This window comes from Calliopsis andreniformis, unplaced genomic scaffold (assembly GCF_051401765.1).
Source record: "Calliopsis andreniformis isolate RMS-2024a unplaced genomic scaffold, iyCalAndr_principal scaffold0002, whole genome shotgun sequence".
Classification (NCBI taxonomy): domain Eukaryota; kingdom Metazoa; phylum Arthropoda; class Insecta; order Hymenoptera; family Andrenidae; genus Calliopsis; species Calliopsis andreniformis.
In genome coordinates this window covers 30597537-30617329 of record NW_027480423.1, presented here as the reverse complement: position 1 = coordinate 30617329, position 19793 = coordinate 30597537, and the positions used below count along the sequence as shown (strand labels likewise).

Sequence of the window (19793 nt, the reverse complement as noted above, 5' to 3'; positions counted from 1 at the left end):
CCGGCTTCGGCGCGACTGCCGGTCGCGACGTCAGTCGCTGCTCTTTGTCCCAGCGGAGGACATAGCGGCCTCCGGGGACGGTACATCTGTACCGCCTGGTCGTGCGGGGGATGTGCCCCGGCACCCGCAACTCCTGGGCCCCCGACGCCTGTGACTCCTGGGCCCCGATTAGCAGGATCCACTCCTGTGGTTTCAGACCCGCCAGTTCCTCCGCGTTGTCTGGGGGAACGTCGGCCTGCAAGGCCTGTTCCCCAAGTTTCATGCAGCGGTTGAACGTAGCCGAAATTTCGGCGTTCAGGCCGGCGTGGTTTTCCGAGTTTTCTACGGTGGTTTCGTCCGCCATGGTTTACTCAGTACTGATTCGGCCGTCGCGACGCTCCCAGCCGATTTCGGCGGCGCCCGCGATTTCGCGGAGGCGCTTTTTCCCTTGGAGAGATAGAGACGGGAATACTTCGTCTCCCCTTCCACGCGGCTTAACGGTCCAGGAAGAGGGGGTCCCGATCGTTCGATTTTCTTCTAGAACAATCGGTCTCACCTTGGTGTCTCCCTGGTTTTTCCGAAAATTCTTTACAGGTGTTTATTTTGACCGCTCGACCTCGGCGCCGGTCGTCGTAGCGGGCTCATCCACAGGTAACCTACACATCCTTGAAATTGGGCGTGTGTATGTTGACTTCGCTGTACGTACTTTTACCACACGTACATTTCCGTCTTTCCCCGGGAACACCTCCTCAATTCTTCCCATCTCCCACTGATTGGGGGGGGAAGAAGAGGATTCTGCACTAGCACCAGATCTCCTGGTTGCAGTTGCAGTTGGGTGGTGCGCCACTTGTAGCGATTTTGGAGGTGCGTGAGATAATCGCGCGTCCAATGCCTCCACAGTTGCTCGTGGAATTTCTGAATCGCTCTCCAACGCGACAATCGCGAGAGTTTTTCATTGTCCACGGACTGCAGCGGAATCGCATTTAGTGGTCCGCCTGTCAGGAAGTGACCGGGCGTAAGGGACGCATACTCGTCTGGGTCGTCACTCAGGGGAGCGATCGGTCGCGAGTTAAGACTCGCTTCGATCTTGCAGAGCAGCGTCTGCATTTCCTCTCCCGTTGGTGTGAACTCTCCCAACGTGCGTTTCAAATGGTGTTTCACCGATTTCACGCCGGCCTCCTGCATTCCACCGAAGTGTGGGGCACTGGGTGGATTCAACCGCCACTGTATGCCCATAGCACCGCATTTATTATGCGTATCTGTTGCAGAAAGTACTGCACGACAGTGCTGTTTTACTTCTCGATCGGCACCGACGAAATTGGTTCCATTGTCACTGAAAATGCAGGACGGGATTCCTCGTCGTGCAACAAACCGATCGAGTGCGGCTAAGAACGCGCTCGTCGTGTAGTCATGAACGAGTTCGATATGGACAGCCTTCGTAGCGTAACAAACAAACACCGCGATGTACGCTTTGTGAGCTGTTTTGCCTCGGCCCGCGGAGTCGCGGACACGGTAAGGTCCCGCGTAATCCACTCCACAATTGTCGAATGCTCTTGACGGGCGGCAGCGCTCCGGGGTCAGATGCTGCATTATTTGCGTGGACGTGTTGCCTCGCCACCTTACGCATCGCACGCATTTGTTGACCACGGTTTTCGCTGCATTTCGACAACCGAGGATCCAACAATTTTGCCTGACAGTGTGCAAGGTCAGCTGCAAGCCCCCATGCAACGTATCTACGTAGCACTGCCTAATTATTAATGTAGAAACATAATGCTTAGGCAGTATTATCGGGTGCTTGGTTTCCCATGCAAGCGTCGCATTCTCCAGTCTTCCACCGAATCGTATGACGTCCTTATCATCGAGGAACGGGTTGAGACTTTTCAAGGGAGACTTCACGGGGATACTGCGATGATTTTTTAAGCATCGGTATTCCTCTGCGAAATCCGAGCCCTGTATATGGCGTGCGAGGCGCCCAGCTGCGTTACGCATTTCTGACGCCTCGATTATTTGACCGGCGTTTGACCTTTGATTGACGCGCGACGGTCTTCGCCAACGAAGACAGTACGCCGTTACGCGTGACAGTTTTCTCCATGATTGAAACCAGTATAGAAAATTCCATTCCGCTTTCGGAGTTGCTACGTGTGCATGCGCTATGCGCTTGCCTTCATCGGTCTCAACGGAAGCGGGGATGGCTGGCCATCTCGCTTCCGTTTCTTTCAGCCAAGTCGGTCCAAACATCCATAATTCCGACTGTAAAAAATCTGCAGCGTCCATCCCGCGCGAATTCAAATCCGCAGGGTTTGAACGTGTAGGAACATAGCGCCATTCAGCGTTAGGAAGTGATGTTTGTACTTTCGACACGCGGTTGGTTACCACAACCTTCCAAGTCGATGGATGTTTTTTCAGCCAAGCGAGAGCGATCGTGGAGTCGGTCCAACAAACGACACGATCTGTCTTTATTGCAAGTGAATTTGTTACATGCAAAATTAGCTCGGCAAGCAGTACGGCCCCGTTCAACTCAAGTATTGGGATCGACTGTGTTTTTATAGGAGCCACTCGCGTTTTTGCCATCAACAGTGATGTAAACACACCATGGTCTGTCGTTGTCACTCTTAAGTAGGTAACGGCAGAATAGGCTGCGAGTGATGCGTCACAAAATCCGTGCAGCTCCACGGAAATCGTGTCGGCTCCATATCGGACCCATCGGGGAAGTCTCCAATTATTCAATCTAGTCCAATCTGCACAAAATGTGTTTCACATTTTGAGCGTCTCCGCGGAAACATGCTCATCCCACTGGATTTTTTCCAGCCACTGGGATTGCATCAGGATTTTTGCGCGAATCACGATTGGCGAAAGCCAGCCGGGAGGATGGTATAATTTTGCAATTTCCGAAAACAAAGTGCGCTTTGTAATCGGTGTTGCAGATGGTTGGAATCGTTGTAGATTGAAATAGAAAAAATCTCCGGATGGAATCCACCGCAGCCCGAGTACCTTTAATTCGGAATCATCAAACAAATTAAGGTTGACTGCATGTGAGTGCGAGCTCTGTGGAATATTTCGTAATAAATCTGACGAATTTCCAGCCCATTTGCGAAGGTTATCCACCTCGCTGTAGGAGCTCGCACGTTTGTTTACGGATTTGCTCTAATAACGGTTTGTCAGGAGCTCCCATAAACACATCGTCTACATAGACGTCCTTCTCGAGGATAGGAGCGGCGAGCGGGTAACGGTCGCCGTCCTGTTTTTGCAACTCGAGAAGAGTTCGCATCGATAAGTATGGAGCACATGCCGTACCGTAGGTCACGGTATTTAACTCGAACGCGATAGTGCGTTCGGTTTCTGGCGTGCGCCACACGATGCTCTGAAAACGACGATCCTCTGGAGCGACGAGAATTTGTCGAAACATTTTCTCGATATCCGCTACCAACACGTATTCGTACAGACGCCACCTTGTTAGTACAGAGGTGATATCGTTCTGTAATTTCGGTCCTACGTGTAGGATGTCGTTCAGCGAGTGTCCTCCCGCTGTTCTACTGGAGGCGTTAAATACGACGCGCAGCTTTGTCGTAGCGCTCTCCGTTCGTATGACGGCTCGATGCGGAATATAAAGTCGAGTTTTGTCTAGCGACTCTAAGCGAGTCATATGACTCATCGATTCATATTCAGTCAGAAATTCACTGTATTCTCGCACGAGATTTTTGTCAAGGTCCAATTTTTTTCTCAGCCTTGTCAACGCGGAGAGAGCTATTGGGAGAGATTCTCCCAAACACTCGTCCGGGTTCGTTCGGCTAAATGGCAAACGGACGATGAACCTGCCCGTCGCGTCTCGCGCGACGGTGTTTGCGAAGTAAGCCTCGCATTCTTCCTCGGCCTTGGTGTTTACCAACTTCGAGGGAATCTCCTCTATTGCCCAAAACTTCCGTATTGCTTTATCAAGCGATTCGAGGATTTTGCAATGCAGCGTCCTCACGGGGTTTGGTTCAGAGGTTGCTGCGCCGACCGGTCCAGACAAAACCCAGCCCAAAGCGGTCTCCTGAACGATCGGTCCTTTGTTGCTTATCCGACGAAGTCCTTGTCGAATAAGACTGGCGTAGACCTCTGCACCGATCAGTACCTCGATGGGGCGATCCGATGCGGGGTCTGGGTCCGCTAACGCCAGCCCACGCAGCAGGGTGCATGCCGGTACGCGAACTGACGGCGGGACATAGGAGGTGATTCTCGACACGATGTATGCACTGGTGCGGAACGCCTCTGCAGTGTTACTCGTCGAAGGGAACTCCATGTCCACGCTGTGCGAAATGGTTTGAGTCAATCCGCCCCCCAAACCCAATACAGTGGCCGGGGTTTTCCTTCTCGCTAGTCTTAGATCATTTGCTAAGCTAGCGGAAATGAACGAAGCTTCTGAACCTTGGTCAATGAGTGCACGCGCTATACGCGATGTGCCTCCCTTGCCATGAACTCGCACATTCGCTGTTGCCAGAAACACAGCTCTGGTACCGCTCTCTGTCGCACTACAGTGAGACGTCACCGCGGCCTTTGACGTAGAAGCACGAGGTTCCGTGTTTACGTTTGCAGGACTGCGTGCAGGAACGTTGTTGCGTCCCGCTTCCCGCTTGCCCTACTGTGGCTTATTCGTCGAACGACGACTGCCAGTACCAGATTTTCTTGCTTCAAAGTGCAGGAGTGCATGATGCCTTCCGTTGCACTTGACGCAGGCTGCGCTTTTTGGACAGTGCGTAACTGTGTGAGTGGAAGCCAAGCAGTTTAGACAACACTGGTTGACTTTAATATATTGGAAGCGTTGTTCTGGTGTAAACGACTTGAACTTTTTGCACGAAGTAACTTCGTGCGCTTGTTCACAGAACACGCATCCATGAGACGTGGTGGGAATTTTCTCGACGACGGCATTATGTTATCGTATGCGAGGTTTTGATGTGAGGTCACCCGCTTTCTTGTGTAGCGCGTTAATCAACACGTGCAACCTGTGCTCTTGCTCCCTGAGAAAGTCCAACATCTCATTAAATGAGGGGACTTCTGAGTTGAGCTTTTGCGTGCCCTCCCACTCCTATTCTAGGGATTGGTCCAATTTAGATTTGATCAGGATGACCAACACGTCGCTGTAGTGCTCTAACTTGCGCCCCAGCTTCTGGAGCGCGGCGAGCGTTTGTTTCCAGCCGACGGTGACCTGTTGCAGGCTTTCTATGTCGCCCGTCCTGATCGGCTTCAGTTTCGGGAACGTTGCGAGTAGCTGAAGCACCATACGACGTGGGTTCCCGAATTGTTCGGTTAGGGTATCCCACGCCGGCTTGAAATTACGATCCGCAATTTCAAGCGTGGCAATCGATGCGAGTGCCTCTCCTTCCAAGCAGCCGTTCAGATATTGCAAACGTTGTGCATCAGATAACCGTTGATCTTTTATTATGCTTGCGGTAAACAGATCCGCAAAGTGACACCACTTTCGCGGATCTCCGCTAAATCTCTGTAAGTTCTGCTTGGGAAGGTCGAGCGTACTAGGCTGGCCGATTGCTCCGGCACCCGCGGTATTCCCGGGGTTACCGAATCCAGCCGATCCCTTTTCCTGTATGAGGCTGTCCAATTCCGTCATCAGGGAGTTCTGAGCTTCATGGAACGCATCTTCTGCATCATCCATCGTACTCTCGCAGAAGAAGGGTATGACCTTCCGTTTGCTGTCAGGGACTTCCTTTTTGAGCTGTTTAACTCGCTCTTGTATGTCCCTCCAAACGTCAGTCACATATTCCAACTTCTGCATGAGGAGAGGGATGGTGTAATTATTTCGCCCCTTCTTCTTCAGATTAGTCACGAGTCGGGTCATTCCCCGAATTCGTGACTGAATATCCTCCATCTCAACCTCCAGGGCAGGAAGAGTCATCTGCTCCTTGGTAGGGTTCGACATGGCGATATAATTCGAGAGGTAAACTCTGCTCGAATGTCAACCTGAAGTGAACGCTTCTTTCACCCTTTCTCAACCTTTCAATCCGGCTCGAAGGACCTTATGTTAGAATCGCTTAAAGGAAGTGATCTAACTGGTGTCCGGACAAGGTGAGAATGAGGGTACAGAAAGAAACAAACACTCGATTAAATTTAAGTCGGCTCTTAAAAGGGCTTAAGTACGACGTTTATTGTAATTTTTCTTTGTCTTTGGGGGCTGGGGGTGGTTGAGGTCCTCGGCGGCTCCTTTGGTGGTCGGCGGTGAATCCGAGGGCCTCGTTTTTGGACGCCGATCAGCGACGTTGGCGTCTGAAACGAAAATAGCGGCAGAACCGCGACGGTAAGCGAGAGCGTAAGTCAAGCTATACCAAATAGTACCGAATCCTGGCTGTGACAACAAGCCTGTATGGAGGGGATAGCAATACCTTGCTTGTAACGCAAATGTAAAGCAGTGGACTGTATGATCGACGTTCCTTTAAAAATTAAGTGCGTAGAGAGGAGAAACCTCTTCTCTACGACTTATGCACCTTTTAAAGAGGTGCAAGTCGGTTGAATCCCTGCGAGAGCAGAGATTCGCGAGCGTTGAAATGCACTGTCCCTAGCTGGTGCTAGGCTCAGAGGCAGGTGACGGCCAGAGTCTCCACTACACCGTTCACCGCGCCGTGTGCATCTATTCGTCACACGGGGGTTGCTTCTAAACGGTTAGTGAGGGGCGAGTAACGTAGAGGTGATAAGCACTTACGTTTACTCTATCTGGATTTGCCCGTCAAACAAGGCTCCTGAGCAGTGGGCTCGGTGCTCTTCCGACGATAAGCAAACTCAGGGAATCGTGAAAATCACCGATTCCAAGAGTGTATTCAATCGCTACAGCAATCTCCTTTTTGCAAGCTGATTCGTCTGTCGCACGTATAATACGTGTTGATTGAACAGACCAATAGATTAAGCCGCAAGAGAAAATCGTTCGGTCAGTGAGGATTCTGCTCTTCGAGTACTTCGAGCTTGTTGGAGAAACCAAGAAGCTCTCTTGGAAGTAACCTCGAAATGGCTATACTTCTACTGATCGAACTGTTACCTGTCAAAGACTGGCACAAGACTGACTGCGAGACTTGCGCGTGTCTCCGCGAAAGCGCGGAATACGCTCGTTAGCCGCCACGCGGCGCTCGCTAATCAAACTGTGTCCTTTTCTAATCTTCGACAACTTTCTCTCTCTTTCTTTCAGGCTCGAACAGCTGACACAGGTCGTTCACCTGTTCGAGTTTAACTGTAATTTTCTAAAAACGAGTCTTTCGTCAAATTCACCGTGTTTGTTATTAGTGACACTGAATCCCCAGCCGAAGGCGACCTTCGGTTGGGCACGTCGATCAACATACAACGGCTTTTCGTAACGAAATAGAGTTCTCCATATATTACCTCTTTTTTAAACAGCGTTGTTCCACCAGATCGAATATTTAGGGCCTAAGAAGTCAACGCCAGAAGAATAAAATACAATATAAGTACAACAGTTTTTCCATCGAATAAAATGAATATTTGCAAATGTTGCGGATTGGCTGTGTGGGTCGGCGGCGGATGCGCACAAGGTTACTGCGCAACCGCGCGACCGGCAGCATTCGGTGGCGAATGAGCTCCCGAGTCGGCTGGCCCATCGCTGAGTCAGATGTCAGCACCGCCCGGCGGCGATTTGGGTATCGATAATCGATTTCTGGAATTAACCAATCAAGTTCAAATAACGAGGCTTCCAGGTCGATATCCATCTCGCTCGCCCGTCCGGCGGACGAAGGGGCCAGACGACTCGTGTCTCGTGAGTAGTGTGCTCTTTCTCTGCTGTACCGAATCTTTTTGTTTTTCGCGACGTCGTGCGTCTCGTGACCGGTCGCAAGTAACGGTAACCGCAGCTGCGAAACCGATTAATCCACTTACGCGGGAAATAATAGTAAAAACTGTTCAAATCAGGTTATTGATCAAATCAATTTCTGTTCATACCGTGTTTTGCTCATGTATTTAAGTTTTTTTTGTACAGTGACTTTAACAACGAACCCGTTGGGTAAAATAAATACTATTAAGTTTCAAAACTAATTTTCTCGAACTATTCGTACCGAACATTTTGGTCCTTCGAGCCGGATCCCGCGCTGCAGTCTTTCTAAAACTCCAAAGTGCAGTTCTTCGAACCGTTAGTGCTTCTAATCGCTCGTGTGAACAATGGCTGACCTTGTGGAAAACCAACGGCTTCTCGCGCAACGGATCTCCCGCGTTGTTCCAAATCTAAAGAAGCGAGGAAAGGCCAATCTCTCTCTTGGGATGCTGCGCACCGCTCACACTTCCATCTCTCAAATGTGGGCAGATTACACTCAGGGAGACGCTTCCATACTAACTGCTGCGAGAGCAGAACCCAAGTTGAGGGAGAGTTCCTACATTAAAAACGATGAATTCAGCGAAACGCAACTCATCTTTATGGAACAGGCCGGATCTCTCCTAGACATGATAGCCGCTCTCGAAGCCGGTCCGTCCGATGGGGAAAATTCAAATTCAACGTTGAAGGTCAGCGACGCCAGCTCCCTAAGGTCACGCGCGGTGCTGCCGAAAATGAATCTCCCAACGTTCGAGGGTCACTACAAGGACTGGCCATCGTTCCGAGACTTGTTTACATCTCTCATACGGAACGACCCAACTCTATCTAATGTGGAACGACTCCATTACCTAAAGAGTTGTTTGACAGGAGATGCAGCAGCCCTTCTCAAGAATGTCAAAACGACTTCGGACAACTTTGAGGTCGCCTGGATCAAACTCGATAAGCGCTTCAGCAACCTCAGGCTCTTAGTACAGGCACAAATTCGCACTCTCAACAGCTTAGCTCCGCTGAAGAGGGAGTGGGCTTCCGGGATGCGACGGCTATTTGACGGCACGTTCGATGTCATTGATGCGCTCAGCAACCTGGGCAGACCCGTCACTAACGCGACCGACTGGATCGTGGAACTGACCGTCGAACGCTGGGATCGCCAATCCCGTCGTGAGTGGGAAGATTCTTTAAATCAGTCGACTCAACCTCCAACGTTGGAACAACTGAAAACGTTCATGGAGGGGCGCATTCGCACCTGCGATGCGCTGGAGTCACCGCAACACGACGAGCCCTCAGAGTCCAAGAAGTTGCCAGGCAAGTCGCTCAAGGTGCATCTGGTATCCAAGGCTGGCTCGCAGGCCAAGAGCTGCAGTCTTTGTCAAGGGAGACACTACGTCCTTTTCTGCAGTCTCTACAAGGAGAAGACTCCCGCTGATCGAAGGGAGTCTGTTCGATCGCTCGGTTTGTGCTTTAATTGCCTAGGGAAACATTCTGTAAGCGAGTGCAAATCCAACAAGAAGTGTCAGAAGTGTGAAGGAAAACATCATACCACGCTTCATGATGCTGCCTCATCCTCCAAGGACCTCAATCGCGCCGGAGCGTCGGTTCAGCAAATCTCTACACGCGTGAGTCAACTCACATCAGCTCTTCTAGGCACTGCGCGCGTTAGGATTTTCGACGCACAGGGACAGAACTGCATCTCGCGCTCGCTCATCGACCCTGGAAGTGAGGTTTCGCTAATCTCGGAGGCGCTGGCTCAAAGACTTCGCGTCAAGAGAAGCCACGCTCGCATTCCTCTTCTCGGCGTTGGAGGCGCAAGGGCGAGATTTACACGGGGAAAGACTACTCTCCTCATCGCTCCTCATTTCGGAGGGGAAGTGAGGTTCGAGGTTCCGGTTTACATTATTCCTGAACTCTCCCAGTACGGACCTCGCAACCAGCCTTCTCCTGCAGTGTGGTCGCACGTTCAGGGTCTAGCACTTGCCGATCCGGCATGTCATTTGGCAGATCCCATCGACGTTCTTCTTGGAGCTGACGCTTACAGCCTCATCCTTCGGGAGGGCGTTAAACGTGGACCGCCTAACGCTCCGGTAGCTCAGGAGACCGCTCTCGGTTGGATCCTCACTGGAGGGACAGTCACAGAGGCCGTTGATGAGTCCGGAAATCCTGCAGCGGTGCAGGTTCGTCACTGCAGTGTGGACAAGGAGCTCCTCGAATTCTTGACTAGGTTCTGGGAGCAAGAAGAAATCGAAGTCAAGATACCTGAGACTGCGGACAATCGCCGGGCAGAGGAGCACTTCACTGAGACTCACCTGCGTCAGCCAGACGGCCGGTTTCTGGTACGACTGCCCTTCAGAAGCAACCCGGAGTTGGGAGACTCCCGTCGCATCGCGTGCAGAACACTGGAGTCCCTGAAGTCCAGGTTTCGTCGATCTGCAGGGTTCCAGCAAGCCTACTCAGAATTCATGGAGGCATATGAGAGTCTGGGGCACATGACGTCCTTGTCGCATCCTGTCTCAGGTAACGAATACTACCTTCCACACCACGGAGTATTTAGAGAAGCTAGCACTACGACCAAGTTGCGGGTGGTCTTCAATGGCTCAATGCCATCCTCCAACGGAAGATCGCTTAACGAGTTCCTCCTGCGGGGTCCGAATCTACTGCCGAATCTCGCTGACGTTCTTCTGCGCTGGAGACGGTACGTATTCGTCTTTTCTGCTGACATCGAAAAGATGTATCGGCAGATCCTGGTTCACCCTGAGGACAGGAAATGGCAGCGGATCGTTTGGAAACCTACTCCAGACAGCACCGTGGTGGACTACGAACTCAACACCGTCACTTACGGCCTGGCTTGCGCTCCCTACTTGGCTATCAGATGTCTGCGCCAGCTCGCGGAGATGGAGGAGCAACGCTACCCCCGGGGGGCACAGATCATTAGGAGCGACATCTACGTTGACGACGTTCTCACCGGAGCTGACACACTGCCGGAGGCCATGTTGAGGCAGCAGGAGCTGCGGGAACTCCTCACGGCGGGCGGATTTCCACTCCGCAAGTGGGCCTCCAATTCTAAGAGCCTCTTGGACGGACTCGCTTCTGACGAACGGAGAGGAGTTGTCGAATGGGACTCTCCGACACTCCACAGTGTTCTCGGGATCAAATGGATCCCGTCTTCTGACTGCTTTCAGGTAACCACCACGTTGCCGCCCAGGAGCTCGGGATGTACTAAGCGCTCGGTCCTCAGCGGAACAGCTCAGCTATTCGACCCTCTCGGCTGGATGGCGCCTGTAACTATTGTGGCTAAGGTGCTCATTCAAACCTTGTGGCTGCTGAAGGCCGATTGGGACTCACCTCTGCCAGAAAGGGAGGCCTTACTGTGGCAACAGTTCCAGTGTCAGCTTCCTGCGCTGGAAAAACTTCAGGTCCCTCGATGGCTTGGCACGGGCCGCTTCTCACAATCCGTGGAGGTCCACGGGTTCGCTGACGCTTCGGAGCGCGCATACGCTGCTGTGGTCTACTCTCGCACCTTCAACAGCGAGGGAGCGGCAACGGTCTCCCTGATGGTCGCCAAGTCAAAGGTAGCTCCACTGAAGCGCGTTTCGCTGCCGAGACTGGAGCTCTGTGCAGCCCATTTGCTGGCCAAACTAGTAGAGCACACAACAAGAGTGCTCGAGTGGCAAGACGTGGACCTGCACCTGTGGTCGGATTCAACGGTGGCACTAAGCTGGATACAGGGGCACCCTTCTCGCTGATCCACTTATGTCGCTAACAGAGTAGCGAAAATCCAAGAGCTGCTTCCGCGGGCCAGATGGCATCACGTCCGAGGTTCAGAGAATCCAGCTGACTGCGCTTCCAGAGGTTTACTCCCTGCCGAGCTGTCTGCCTTCCAACTGTGGTGGCGGGGACCTGAGTGGCTCTCTTCCTTGGATCAATTTCCAGAGTCAATTTCACAGGAGGAGCCCCGCTACGATCCTGAGGAGCTGAATGTGCATCATATGACTCAACCACGGGAAAGCTCATCCAGCTCATTAATTAGGCGCTTCTCTAGTCTCACACGCCTGTTCAGGGTCCTTGCTTGGTGTCGGCGATGGCTGCCTGGATCGGAAAGGGAAATGTCAGTAATAACGGCTTCAGAGGTACACACAGTAAAGCTCACCCTTCTTCGCCTGGAGCAAGCGGCGGCCTTTTCTGAAGACATCCTCAATCTACAAGGGAACCAGCCCGTGGCCGCCAAGAGTCGGCTGATCAAATTGAATCCATTCCTGGACACGAGCGGGGTGCTGCGAGTCGGAGGCCGCATACAAGCGGCTAATCTTCCCTACGATCAAACGCATCCTGCTATACTCCCAGATGAATATCCTCTGGCTAAGTTGTGGGTCGAAGCTGCTCACAAACGATGCCTGCACGGGGGGACACAGCTTAAACTAGCTACACTGCGCCAGGAGTGCTGGATTCTCAGAGGTCGTCCCACAGTGAAGTCATTTATTAGCAGATGTACAGTCTGTATTAGATGGAAGGGGCAAACTGCCCAGCCAAAAATGGGAAATCTCCCCGTGGCTCGAATAACTCCTTGTCGTCCCTTTTTCAGATCAGGAATTGATTATGCGGGACCTATACACCTCCGCGTCAGTCGGGGGCGTGGTCAGCAGAGTTCCAAGGGATACATCGCAGTCTTCATTTGTCTATCCACTAAAGCGGTGCATTTGGAGGCTGTGTCGGATGGGTCCACCGAAACCTTCTTGGCGGCTCTCAGACGGTTCATATCTCGGCGGGGTCGTTGTGCTGAGATCTACAGCGACTGTGGTCGAAATTTCGTGGGAGCCAATCATGAGCTGCGGGCCTTGCTCAGGCAATCTGTTGATAGAGGAGGTGGCCCATTCGCTGCAGCCTCTAGGGAGGGCATCTCCTGGAAATTCAATCCCCCTTCAGCTCCGCACTTTGGGGGTATCTGGGAGGCTGCTGTCAAATCTGTGAAGCATCACCTTCGCAGAATCATCGGGGAACAGCGTCTTTCTTTTGAGGAGCTGACCACGCAACTGACTGGCATCGAGGCTTGCCTCAATTCTCGACCTTTGCAGCCATTAACTGACGACCCTGGGGATCCAGCAGCCCTAACTCCAGGGCACTTTCTGATAGGCGAACCACTCACCGCTATACCAGAGCCCAGCCTCGAGGACCTACCAGGAGCCAGGTTATCCAGGTGGCAGCTCATTCAGCAGCTTCAGCAGCACTTTTGGAGGCGGTGGTCTCAGGAGTACTTGAACACACTTCAAACCAGGGGCAAATGGAAACAAAACAAGCACAAATCAAGGCTGGATTTTTATGTCTTGTGAAAAACGAGCTTTTACCTCCCACTCAGTGGCCTCTTGCTCGTGTTGTTCGGGTGCACCCGGGACCAGACAGTTCCATTCCAGTAGCAACGGTGCGTACTTCTACTTCACATCTTCTCAGACCGGTGCACAAACTGATCCCTCTGTTTGCACCTGAAAACGAGGAGAAGAATGATGGAGGATCCTAGAGGCTGGACTCATTCTCTGCTCCTTGAATCGTAGTATAAGTTCTTGTAGTCTTAAGAATCGTAGTATAAGTTTTCGTAGTCTTAAGAACATTAGTATTATTAATCTCATTCGCTTAGAAATTTACTTAACCTCGAACTTCTTGTGTCGCGTATCGTCAAAGATTCACGTCACGTAGCTGTTAGCCAGTCACTTTAGGCTTAGACGTGATCACTAATCACAATTTCATCACTAATACCACTACACTTTTGTTCACACTTGTAAATTTAGTTTTCTTTTGTAGCACCTCCAGGCGTGGGTTTAGGACTGCGTTGTGCGTCGCCGATTCATTCAGTCCGATCGCTGCAACCTTGTAACAACCATTCTGATTGGCCAGGACCAGGCACGATTTCGTCAATTGCTGACGAGGCGGGCGGGAATGTTGCGGATTGGCTGTGTGGGTCGGCGGCGGATGCGCACAAGGTTACTGCGCAACCGCGCGACCGGCAGCATTCGGTGGCGAATGAGCTCCCGAGTCGGCTGGCCCATCGCTGAGTCAGATGTCAGCACCGTCCGGCGGCGATTTGGGTATCGACAATCGATTCTGGAATTAACCAATCAAGTTCAAATAACGAGGCTTCCAGGTCGATATCCATCTCGCTCGCCCGTCCGGCGGACGAAGGGGCCAGACGACTCGTGTCTCGTGTGTAGTGTGCTCTTTCTCTGCTGTACCGAATCTTTTTGTTTTTCGCGACGTCGTGCGTCTCGTGACCGGTCGCAAGTAACGGTAACCGCAGCTGCGAAACCGATTAATCCACTTACGCGGGAAATAATAGTAAAAACAGTTCAAATCAGGTTATTGATCAAATCAATTTCTGTTCATACCGTGTTTTGCTCATGTATTTAAGTTTTTTTTTGTACAGTGACTTTAACAACGAACCCGTTGGGTAAAATAAATACTATTAAGTTTCAAAACTAATTTTCTCGAACTATTCGTACCGAACAACTTCTGAGGCCGTAGCTATCCGATGTGGTTGAAGAACGCCACACAGTGAAGCCTAGGTTGCCCGGAACGTAGAAATGACCATAACTTTCACACTGGTTGCAATTATTTGTTTTATACGACGGAAAAGCTGTTGTACTTATATCGTATTTTATGCTTCTGGCGTTGACTTCTTGGGCCCTAACTATTCCATCTGGTGGAACAACGCCCTAGAGTAAAGCCCAGGTTGCGCGGAACGTAGAAATGACCATAACTTTCACACTGGTAGCAATCATTCGTTTTATACAATGGAAAAACTGTTCTATTTATTTTGTATTTAATGCTTCGGGCGTTGGCCTCTAAGGCCCTAACTATTCGATCAGGTGGAGCAACGCCCTAGAGTGAAGCCTAGGTTGCTCGAAATGTAGAAATGACCATAACTTTCACACTGGTTGCAATTATTCATTTTATACGATGGAAAAACTGTTGTACTTATATTGTATTTTATTCTTATGGCGTTGAATTCTAAGTCCCTAGCTATTCGATCTGGTGGAGCAACGCCCTAGAGTGAAACCTAGGTTACCCGGAACGTAGAAATGTCCAGTACTTTCATACTGTTTGCAGTTATTCCTGTTATTCGATAGAAAAACTTTTGCATCTTTATTGCATTTTATGCTTCTGGCGTTGACTTCTAAGGCCCTAGCTATTCGATTTGGTGGAGCACCGCCCTAGAGTGAGGCCTAGGTAGCCCGGAACGTAGAAATGACCATAACTTTCACACTGGTAGCAATTATTCGTTTTATACAATGGAAAAACTGTTGTATTTATATTGTATTTTAAGCTTCTGGCGTTGACTTCTAAGGCACTAACTATTCGATCTGGTGGAGCAACGCAACAGAGTGAAGCCTAGGTTGCCCGGAACGTAGAATTGGCCATCGCTTTCAAACTGGTTGCAATTATTCCTGTTATATGATGGAAACACTGTTGTATTTTTATTGCATTTTATGCTTCGGGCGTTGACTTCTAAGGCCCTAACTATTGAATCTGTTGGAGCAACGCCCTAGGGTTGAAGCCTAGGTTTCTCGGAAAGTACAAGTGACCATAAGTTTCATACTGGTTGCAATTATTCGTTCTATACGATGGAAAAACTGTTATATTTATATTGTATCTTATGCTCCTGGCGTTGACTTCTAAGGCTCTAACTATTCGGTCGGGTAGAACAACGCCCTAGGGTGAAGCCTAGCTTGCGCGGAAAGTAGAAATGACAATAACTTTCACACTGGTTGCAATTATTCGTTTTATACGATGGAAAAGCTGTTGCATCTTTATTGTATTCTATGCTTCTGTCGTTGACGTCTAAGGCCGTAGCTATTAGATGTGGTGGAGCAACGCACTAGAGTGACGCCTAGGTTGCCCGGAACGTGGAATGACCATTACAATCGCAATGTTTGCAATTATTCATTTTATACGATGGAAAAACTGTTGTATTTATATTGTATTTTATGCTTCTGACGTTGACTTCTAAGGCATCAACTATTCGATCTGTTGGAGCAACGCCCTAGAGTGAAGCCTAGGTTGCCCGCAACGTAGAAATGACCATAACTTTCACACTGGTTGCAATTATTCGTTTTATACGATGGAAAAACTGTTGTATTTATATTGTATTATATGCTTCTGGCGTTCACTTCTTAGGCCGTAACTATTCGATCGGGTGGAACATCGCCCTAGGGTGAAGCGTAGGTTGACCGGAAAGTAGAAATGACCATAACTTTCAAACTGGTTGCAATTATTCATTTTATACGATGGAAAAGCTGTTGCATTTATATTGTATTTTATGCTCCTGGTGTTGACTTCTAAGGACCTAACTATTCAATCTGTTGGAGCAACGCCCTAGGGTGAAGCCTAGGCTGCCCGGAAAGTAGAAATGTCCATAACTTTCATACTGGTTGCAATTATTCGTTTTATACGATGGAAAAACTGTTGTATTTATATTGTATTTTATGCTTCTGACGTTGACTTCTAAGGCACCAACTATTCGATCTGTTGGAGCAACGCCCTAGAGTGAAGCCCAGGTTGCCCGGAACGTAGAAATGACCATAACTTTCACACTGGTTGCAATTATTCGTTTTATACGATGGAAAAACTGTTGTATTTATATTGTATTATATGCTTCTGGCGTTCACTTCTTAGGCCCTAACTATTCGATCTGGTGGAACAACGCCCTAGGGTGAAGCCTAGGTTGCCCGGAAAGTAGAAATGACCATAACTTTCAAACTGGTTGCAATTATTCCTGTTATACGATGGAAAAACTGTTGTATTTATATTGTATTTTATGCTTCTGGCGTTGACTTCTAAGGCACTAAGTGTTCCATATGGTGGAGCAACGCCCTAGATTGAAGCCTAGGGTGCCCGGAACGTAGAAATGATCATCACTTTCAAACTGGTTGCAATTACTCCTGTTATATGATGGAAAAACTGTTGTATTTTTATTGCATTTGATGCTTCGGGCGTTGACTTCTAAGGCACTAACTATTCAATCTGTTGGAGCAACGCCCTAGGGTGAATCCTAGGTTGCCCGGAAAGTAGAAATGAAAATAACTTTCATACTGGTTGCAATTATCCGGTTTATACGATGGAAAAACTGTTGTATTTATATTGTATTTAATGCTTCTGTCGTTCACTTCTAAGGCACTAACTATTCGATCTGGTGGAGCAACGCCCTAGAGTGAAACCTAGGTTGCCCGGAACGTAGAAATGACCATTACTTTCAAACTCTTTGCAATTAGTCATTTTATACGATGGAAAAGCTGTTGCATTTATATTGTATTTTATGCTTCTGGCGTTGACTTCTTAGGCCCTAACTATTCGATCTGGTGGAGCAACGCCTTAGAGTGACGCCTAGGTTGCCCGGAACGTAGAAATGAACATACCTTTCACACTGGTTGCTATTGTTCCTGTTATACGATGGAAAAGCTGTTGTATTTATAATGTACCTTATGCTTGTGGCATTGACTTCTAAGGCCCTAACTATTCGATCTGGTGGAGCAACGCCCTAGGGTGAAGCCTAGGTTGCCCGGAACGTAGAAATGACCATAGCTTTCATACTGGTTGCAATTATTCGTTTTATATGTTGGAAGAACTGTTGTATTTATATTGTACTTTATGCTGCTGGCGTTCACTTCTTAGGCCCTAACTATTCGATCTGGGGGAACAACGCCCTGTGGTGAAGCCTAGGTTGCCCGGAACGTAGAAATGACCACTACTATCACACTGGTTGCTATTATTCGTTTTATACGATGGAAAAACTGTTATATTTATATTGTATTTAAGCTTCCGGCGTTGACTTCTGAGGCCGTTGCTATTCGATGTGGTGGAAGAACGCCATAGAGTGAAGCCTAGGTTGCCCGGATCGTAGAAATGTCCATATCTTTCACACTGTTTGCAATTTTTCGCTTTATACGATGGAAAAACTGTTTTATTTATTTTGAATTTTATGCTTCGGGCGTTGACTTCTAAGGCCCTAACTATTCGATCTGGTGGAGCAACGCCCTAGAGTGCAGCCTAGATTGCCCGGGACGTAGAAATGACCATAACTTTGACACTGGTTGCTATCATTCGTTTTATATGATGGAAAAGCTGTTGTATTTATATCGTATTTTATGCTTCTGGCGTTGACTTCTGAGGCCGTTTCTGTTCGATGTGGTGGAAGAACGCCATAGAGTGAAGCCTAGGTAGCCCGGATCGTAGAAATGTCCATATCTTTCACACTGGTAGCAATTATTCGTTTGATACAATGGAAAAACTGTTCTATTTATTTTGTATTTAATGCTTCGGGCGTTGGCCTCTAAGGCCCTAACTATTCGATCTAGTGGAGCAACGCCCTAGAGTGCAGCCTAGGTTGCCCGGAACGTAGAAATGACCATAACTTTCACACTGGTTGCTATCATTCGTTTTATATGATGGAAAAACTGTTGTATTTATATTGTATTTTATGCTTCTGGCGTTCACTTCTTAGGCCCTAACTGTTCGATCTGGTGGAACAACGGCCTAGGGTGAAGCCTATGTTGCCCGGAACGTAGACATGACCATAACTTTTACACTGGTAGCAATTATTCGTTTTATACAATGGAAAAACTGTTCTATTTATTTTGTATTTAATGCTTCGGGCGTTGACTTCTTAGGCCCTAACTATTCCATCTGGTGGAGCAACGCCCTAGGGTGAAGCCTAGGTTGCCCGGAACGTAGAAATGACCATCACTTTCACACTGGTTGCAATTATTCGTTTTATACGATGGAAAAACTGTTGTATTTATATTGTATTTTAAGCTTCTGACGCTGACTTCTAAGGCACCAACCATTCGAGCTGGTGGAGCAACGCCCTAGAGTGAAGCCTAGGTTGCCCGGAACGTAGAAATGACCATAACTTTCACACTGGTTGCAATTATTCGTTTTACACGATGGAAAAACTGTTGCATTTATATTGTATTTTATGCTTCTGACGTTGACTTCTAAGGCACCAACTATTCGATCTGTTGGAGCAACGCCCTAGAGTGAAGCCTAGGTTGCCCGGAACGAAGAAATGACCATCACTTTCACACTGGTTGAAATTATTCATATTATAGGATGGAAAACCTGTTGTATTTATATTGTATTTTATGCTCCTGGTGTTGACTTCTAAGGCCCTAACTATTCAATCTGTTGGAGTAACGCCCTAGGGTGAAGCCTAGGCTGCCCGGAAAGTAGAAATGTCCATAACTTTCATACTGGTTGCAATTATTCGTTTTATACAATGGAAAAACTGTTGTATTTATATTGTATTTTATGCTTCTGACGTTGACTTCTAAGGCACCAACTATTCGATCTGTTGGAGCAACGCCCTAGAGTGAAGCCTAGGTTGCCCGCAACGTAGAAATGACCATAACTTTCACACTGGTTGCAATTATTCGTTCTATACGATGGAAGAACTGTTGTATTTATATTGTATTATATGCTTCTGGCGTTCACTTCTTAGGCCGTAACTATTCGATCGGGTGGAACATCGCCCTAGGGTGAAGCGTAGGTTGACCGGAAAGTAGAAATGACCATAACTTTCAAACTGGTTGCAATTATTCATTTTATACGATGGAAAAGCTGTTGCATTTATATTGTATTTTATGCTTCTGTTGTTGACTTCTTAGGCCCTAACTATTCGATCTGGTGGAGCAACGCCCTAGGGTGAAGCCTTGGTTGCCCGGAACGTTGAAATGACCATCACTTTCACACTGGTTGCAATTATTCGTTTTATACGATGGAAAAACTGTTGTCTTTATATTGTATTTTAAGCTTCTGACGTTGACTTCTAAGGCACCAACCATTCGAGCTGGTGGAGCAACGCCCTAGAGTGAAGCCTAGGTTGCCCGGAACGTAGAAATGACCATAACTTTCACACTGGTTGCAATTATTCGTTTTATACGATGGAAAAACTGTTGTATTTATACTGTATTTTATGCTTCTGACGTTGACTTCTAAGGCACTAACTATTCGATCTGGTGGAGCAACGCCCTAGAGTGAAACCTAG

At 48.7% G+C, this 19793-nt stretch overlaps 2 protein-coding genes across 2 annotated transcripts; one reads left to right on the top strand and one right to left on the bottom strand.

Moving 5' to 3' along the window:
* Positions 1–346: 346 nt before the first annotated feature.
* LOC143186569 (uncharacterized) lies at positions 347–4887 on the bottom strand. Its single transcript, XM_076390252.1, has 7 exons — positions 4840–4887; positions 4602–4798; positions 3132–4556; positions 2738–3088; positions 692–2707; positions 596–644; positions 347–547 (listed from the first exon to the last, which is right to left on the bottom strand). The coding sequence occupies exons 1-7, from the start codon at positions 4885–4887 to the stop codon at positions 347–349; spliced, it is 4287 nt and encodes a 1428-aa protein (XP_076246367.1).
* Positions 4888–8256: 3369 nt separating this feature from the next.
* LOC143186568 (uncharacterized) lies at positions 8257–13092 on the top strand. Its single transcript, XM_076390251.1, has 2 exons — positions 8257–11495; positions 11532–13092. The coding sequence occupies exons 1-2, from the start codon at positions 8257–8259 to the stop codon at positions 13090–13092; spliced, it is 4800 nt and encodes a 1599-aa protein (XP_076246366.1).
* Positions 13093–19793: the final 6701 nt, after the last annotated feature.

Coding starts and splice junctions, on each gene's coding strand:
- LOC143186568 (XM_076390251.1), top strand. CDS start 8,257: ATGTGGGCAGATTACACTCAGGGAGACGCTTCCATACTAACTGCTGCG. Junction 11,496..11,531: donor GCACTAAGCTGGATACAGGG/GCACCCTTCTCG, acceptor TGTCGCTAACAG/AGTAGCGAAAATCCAAGAGC.
- LOC143186569 (XM_076390252.1), bottom strand. CDS start 4,887: ATGCCGTCGTCGAGAAAATTCCCACCACGTCTCATGGATGCGTGTTCT. Junction 4,557..4,601: donor CGTTCGACGAATAAGCCACA/GTAGGGCAAGCG, acceptor TCCTGCACGCAG/TCCTGCAAACGTAAACACGG. Junction 2,708..2,737: donor TCCGCGGAGACGCTCAAAAT/GTGAAACACATT, acceptor AGATTGGACTAG/ATTGAATAATTGGAGACTTC.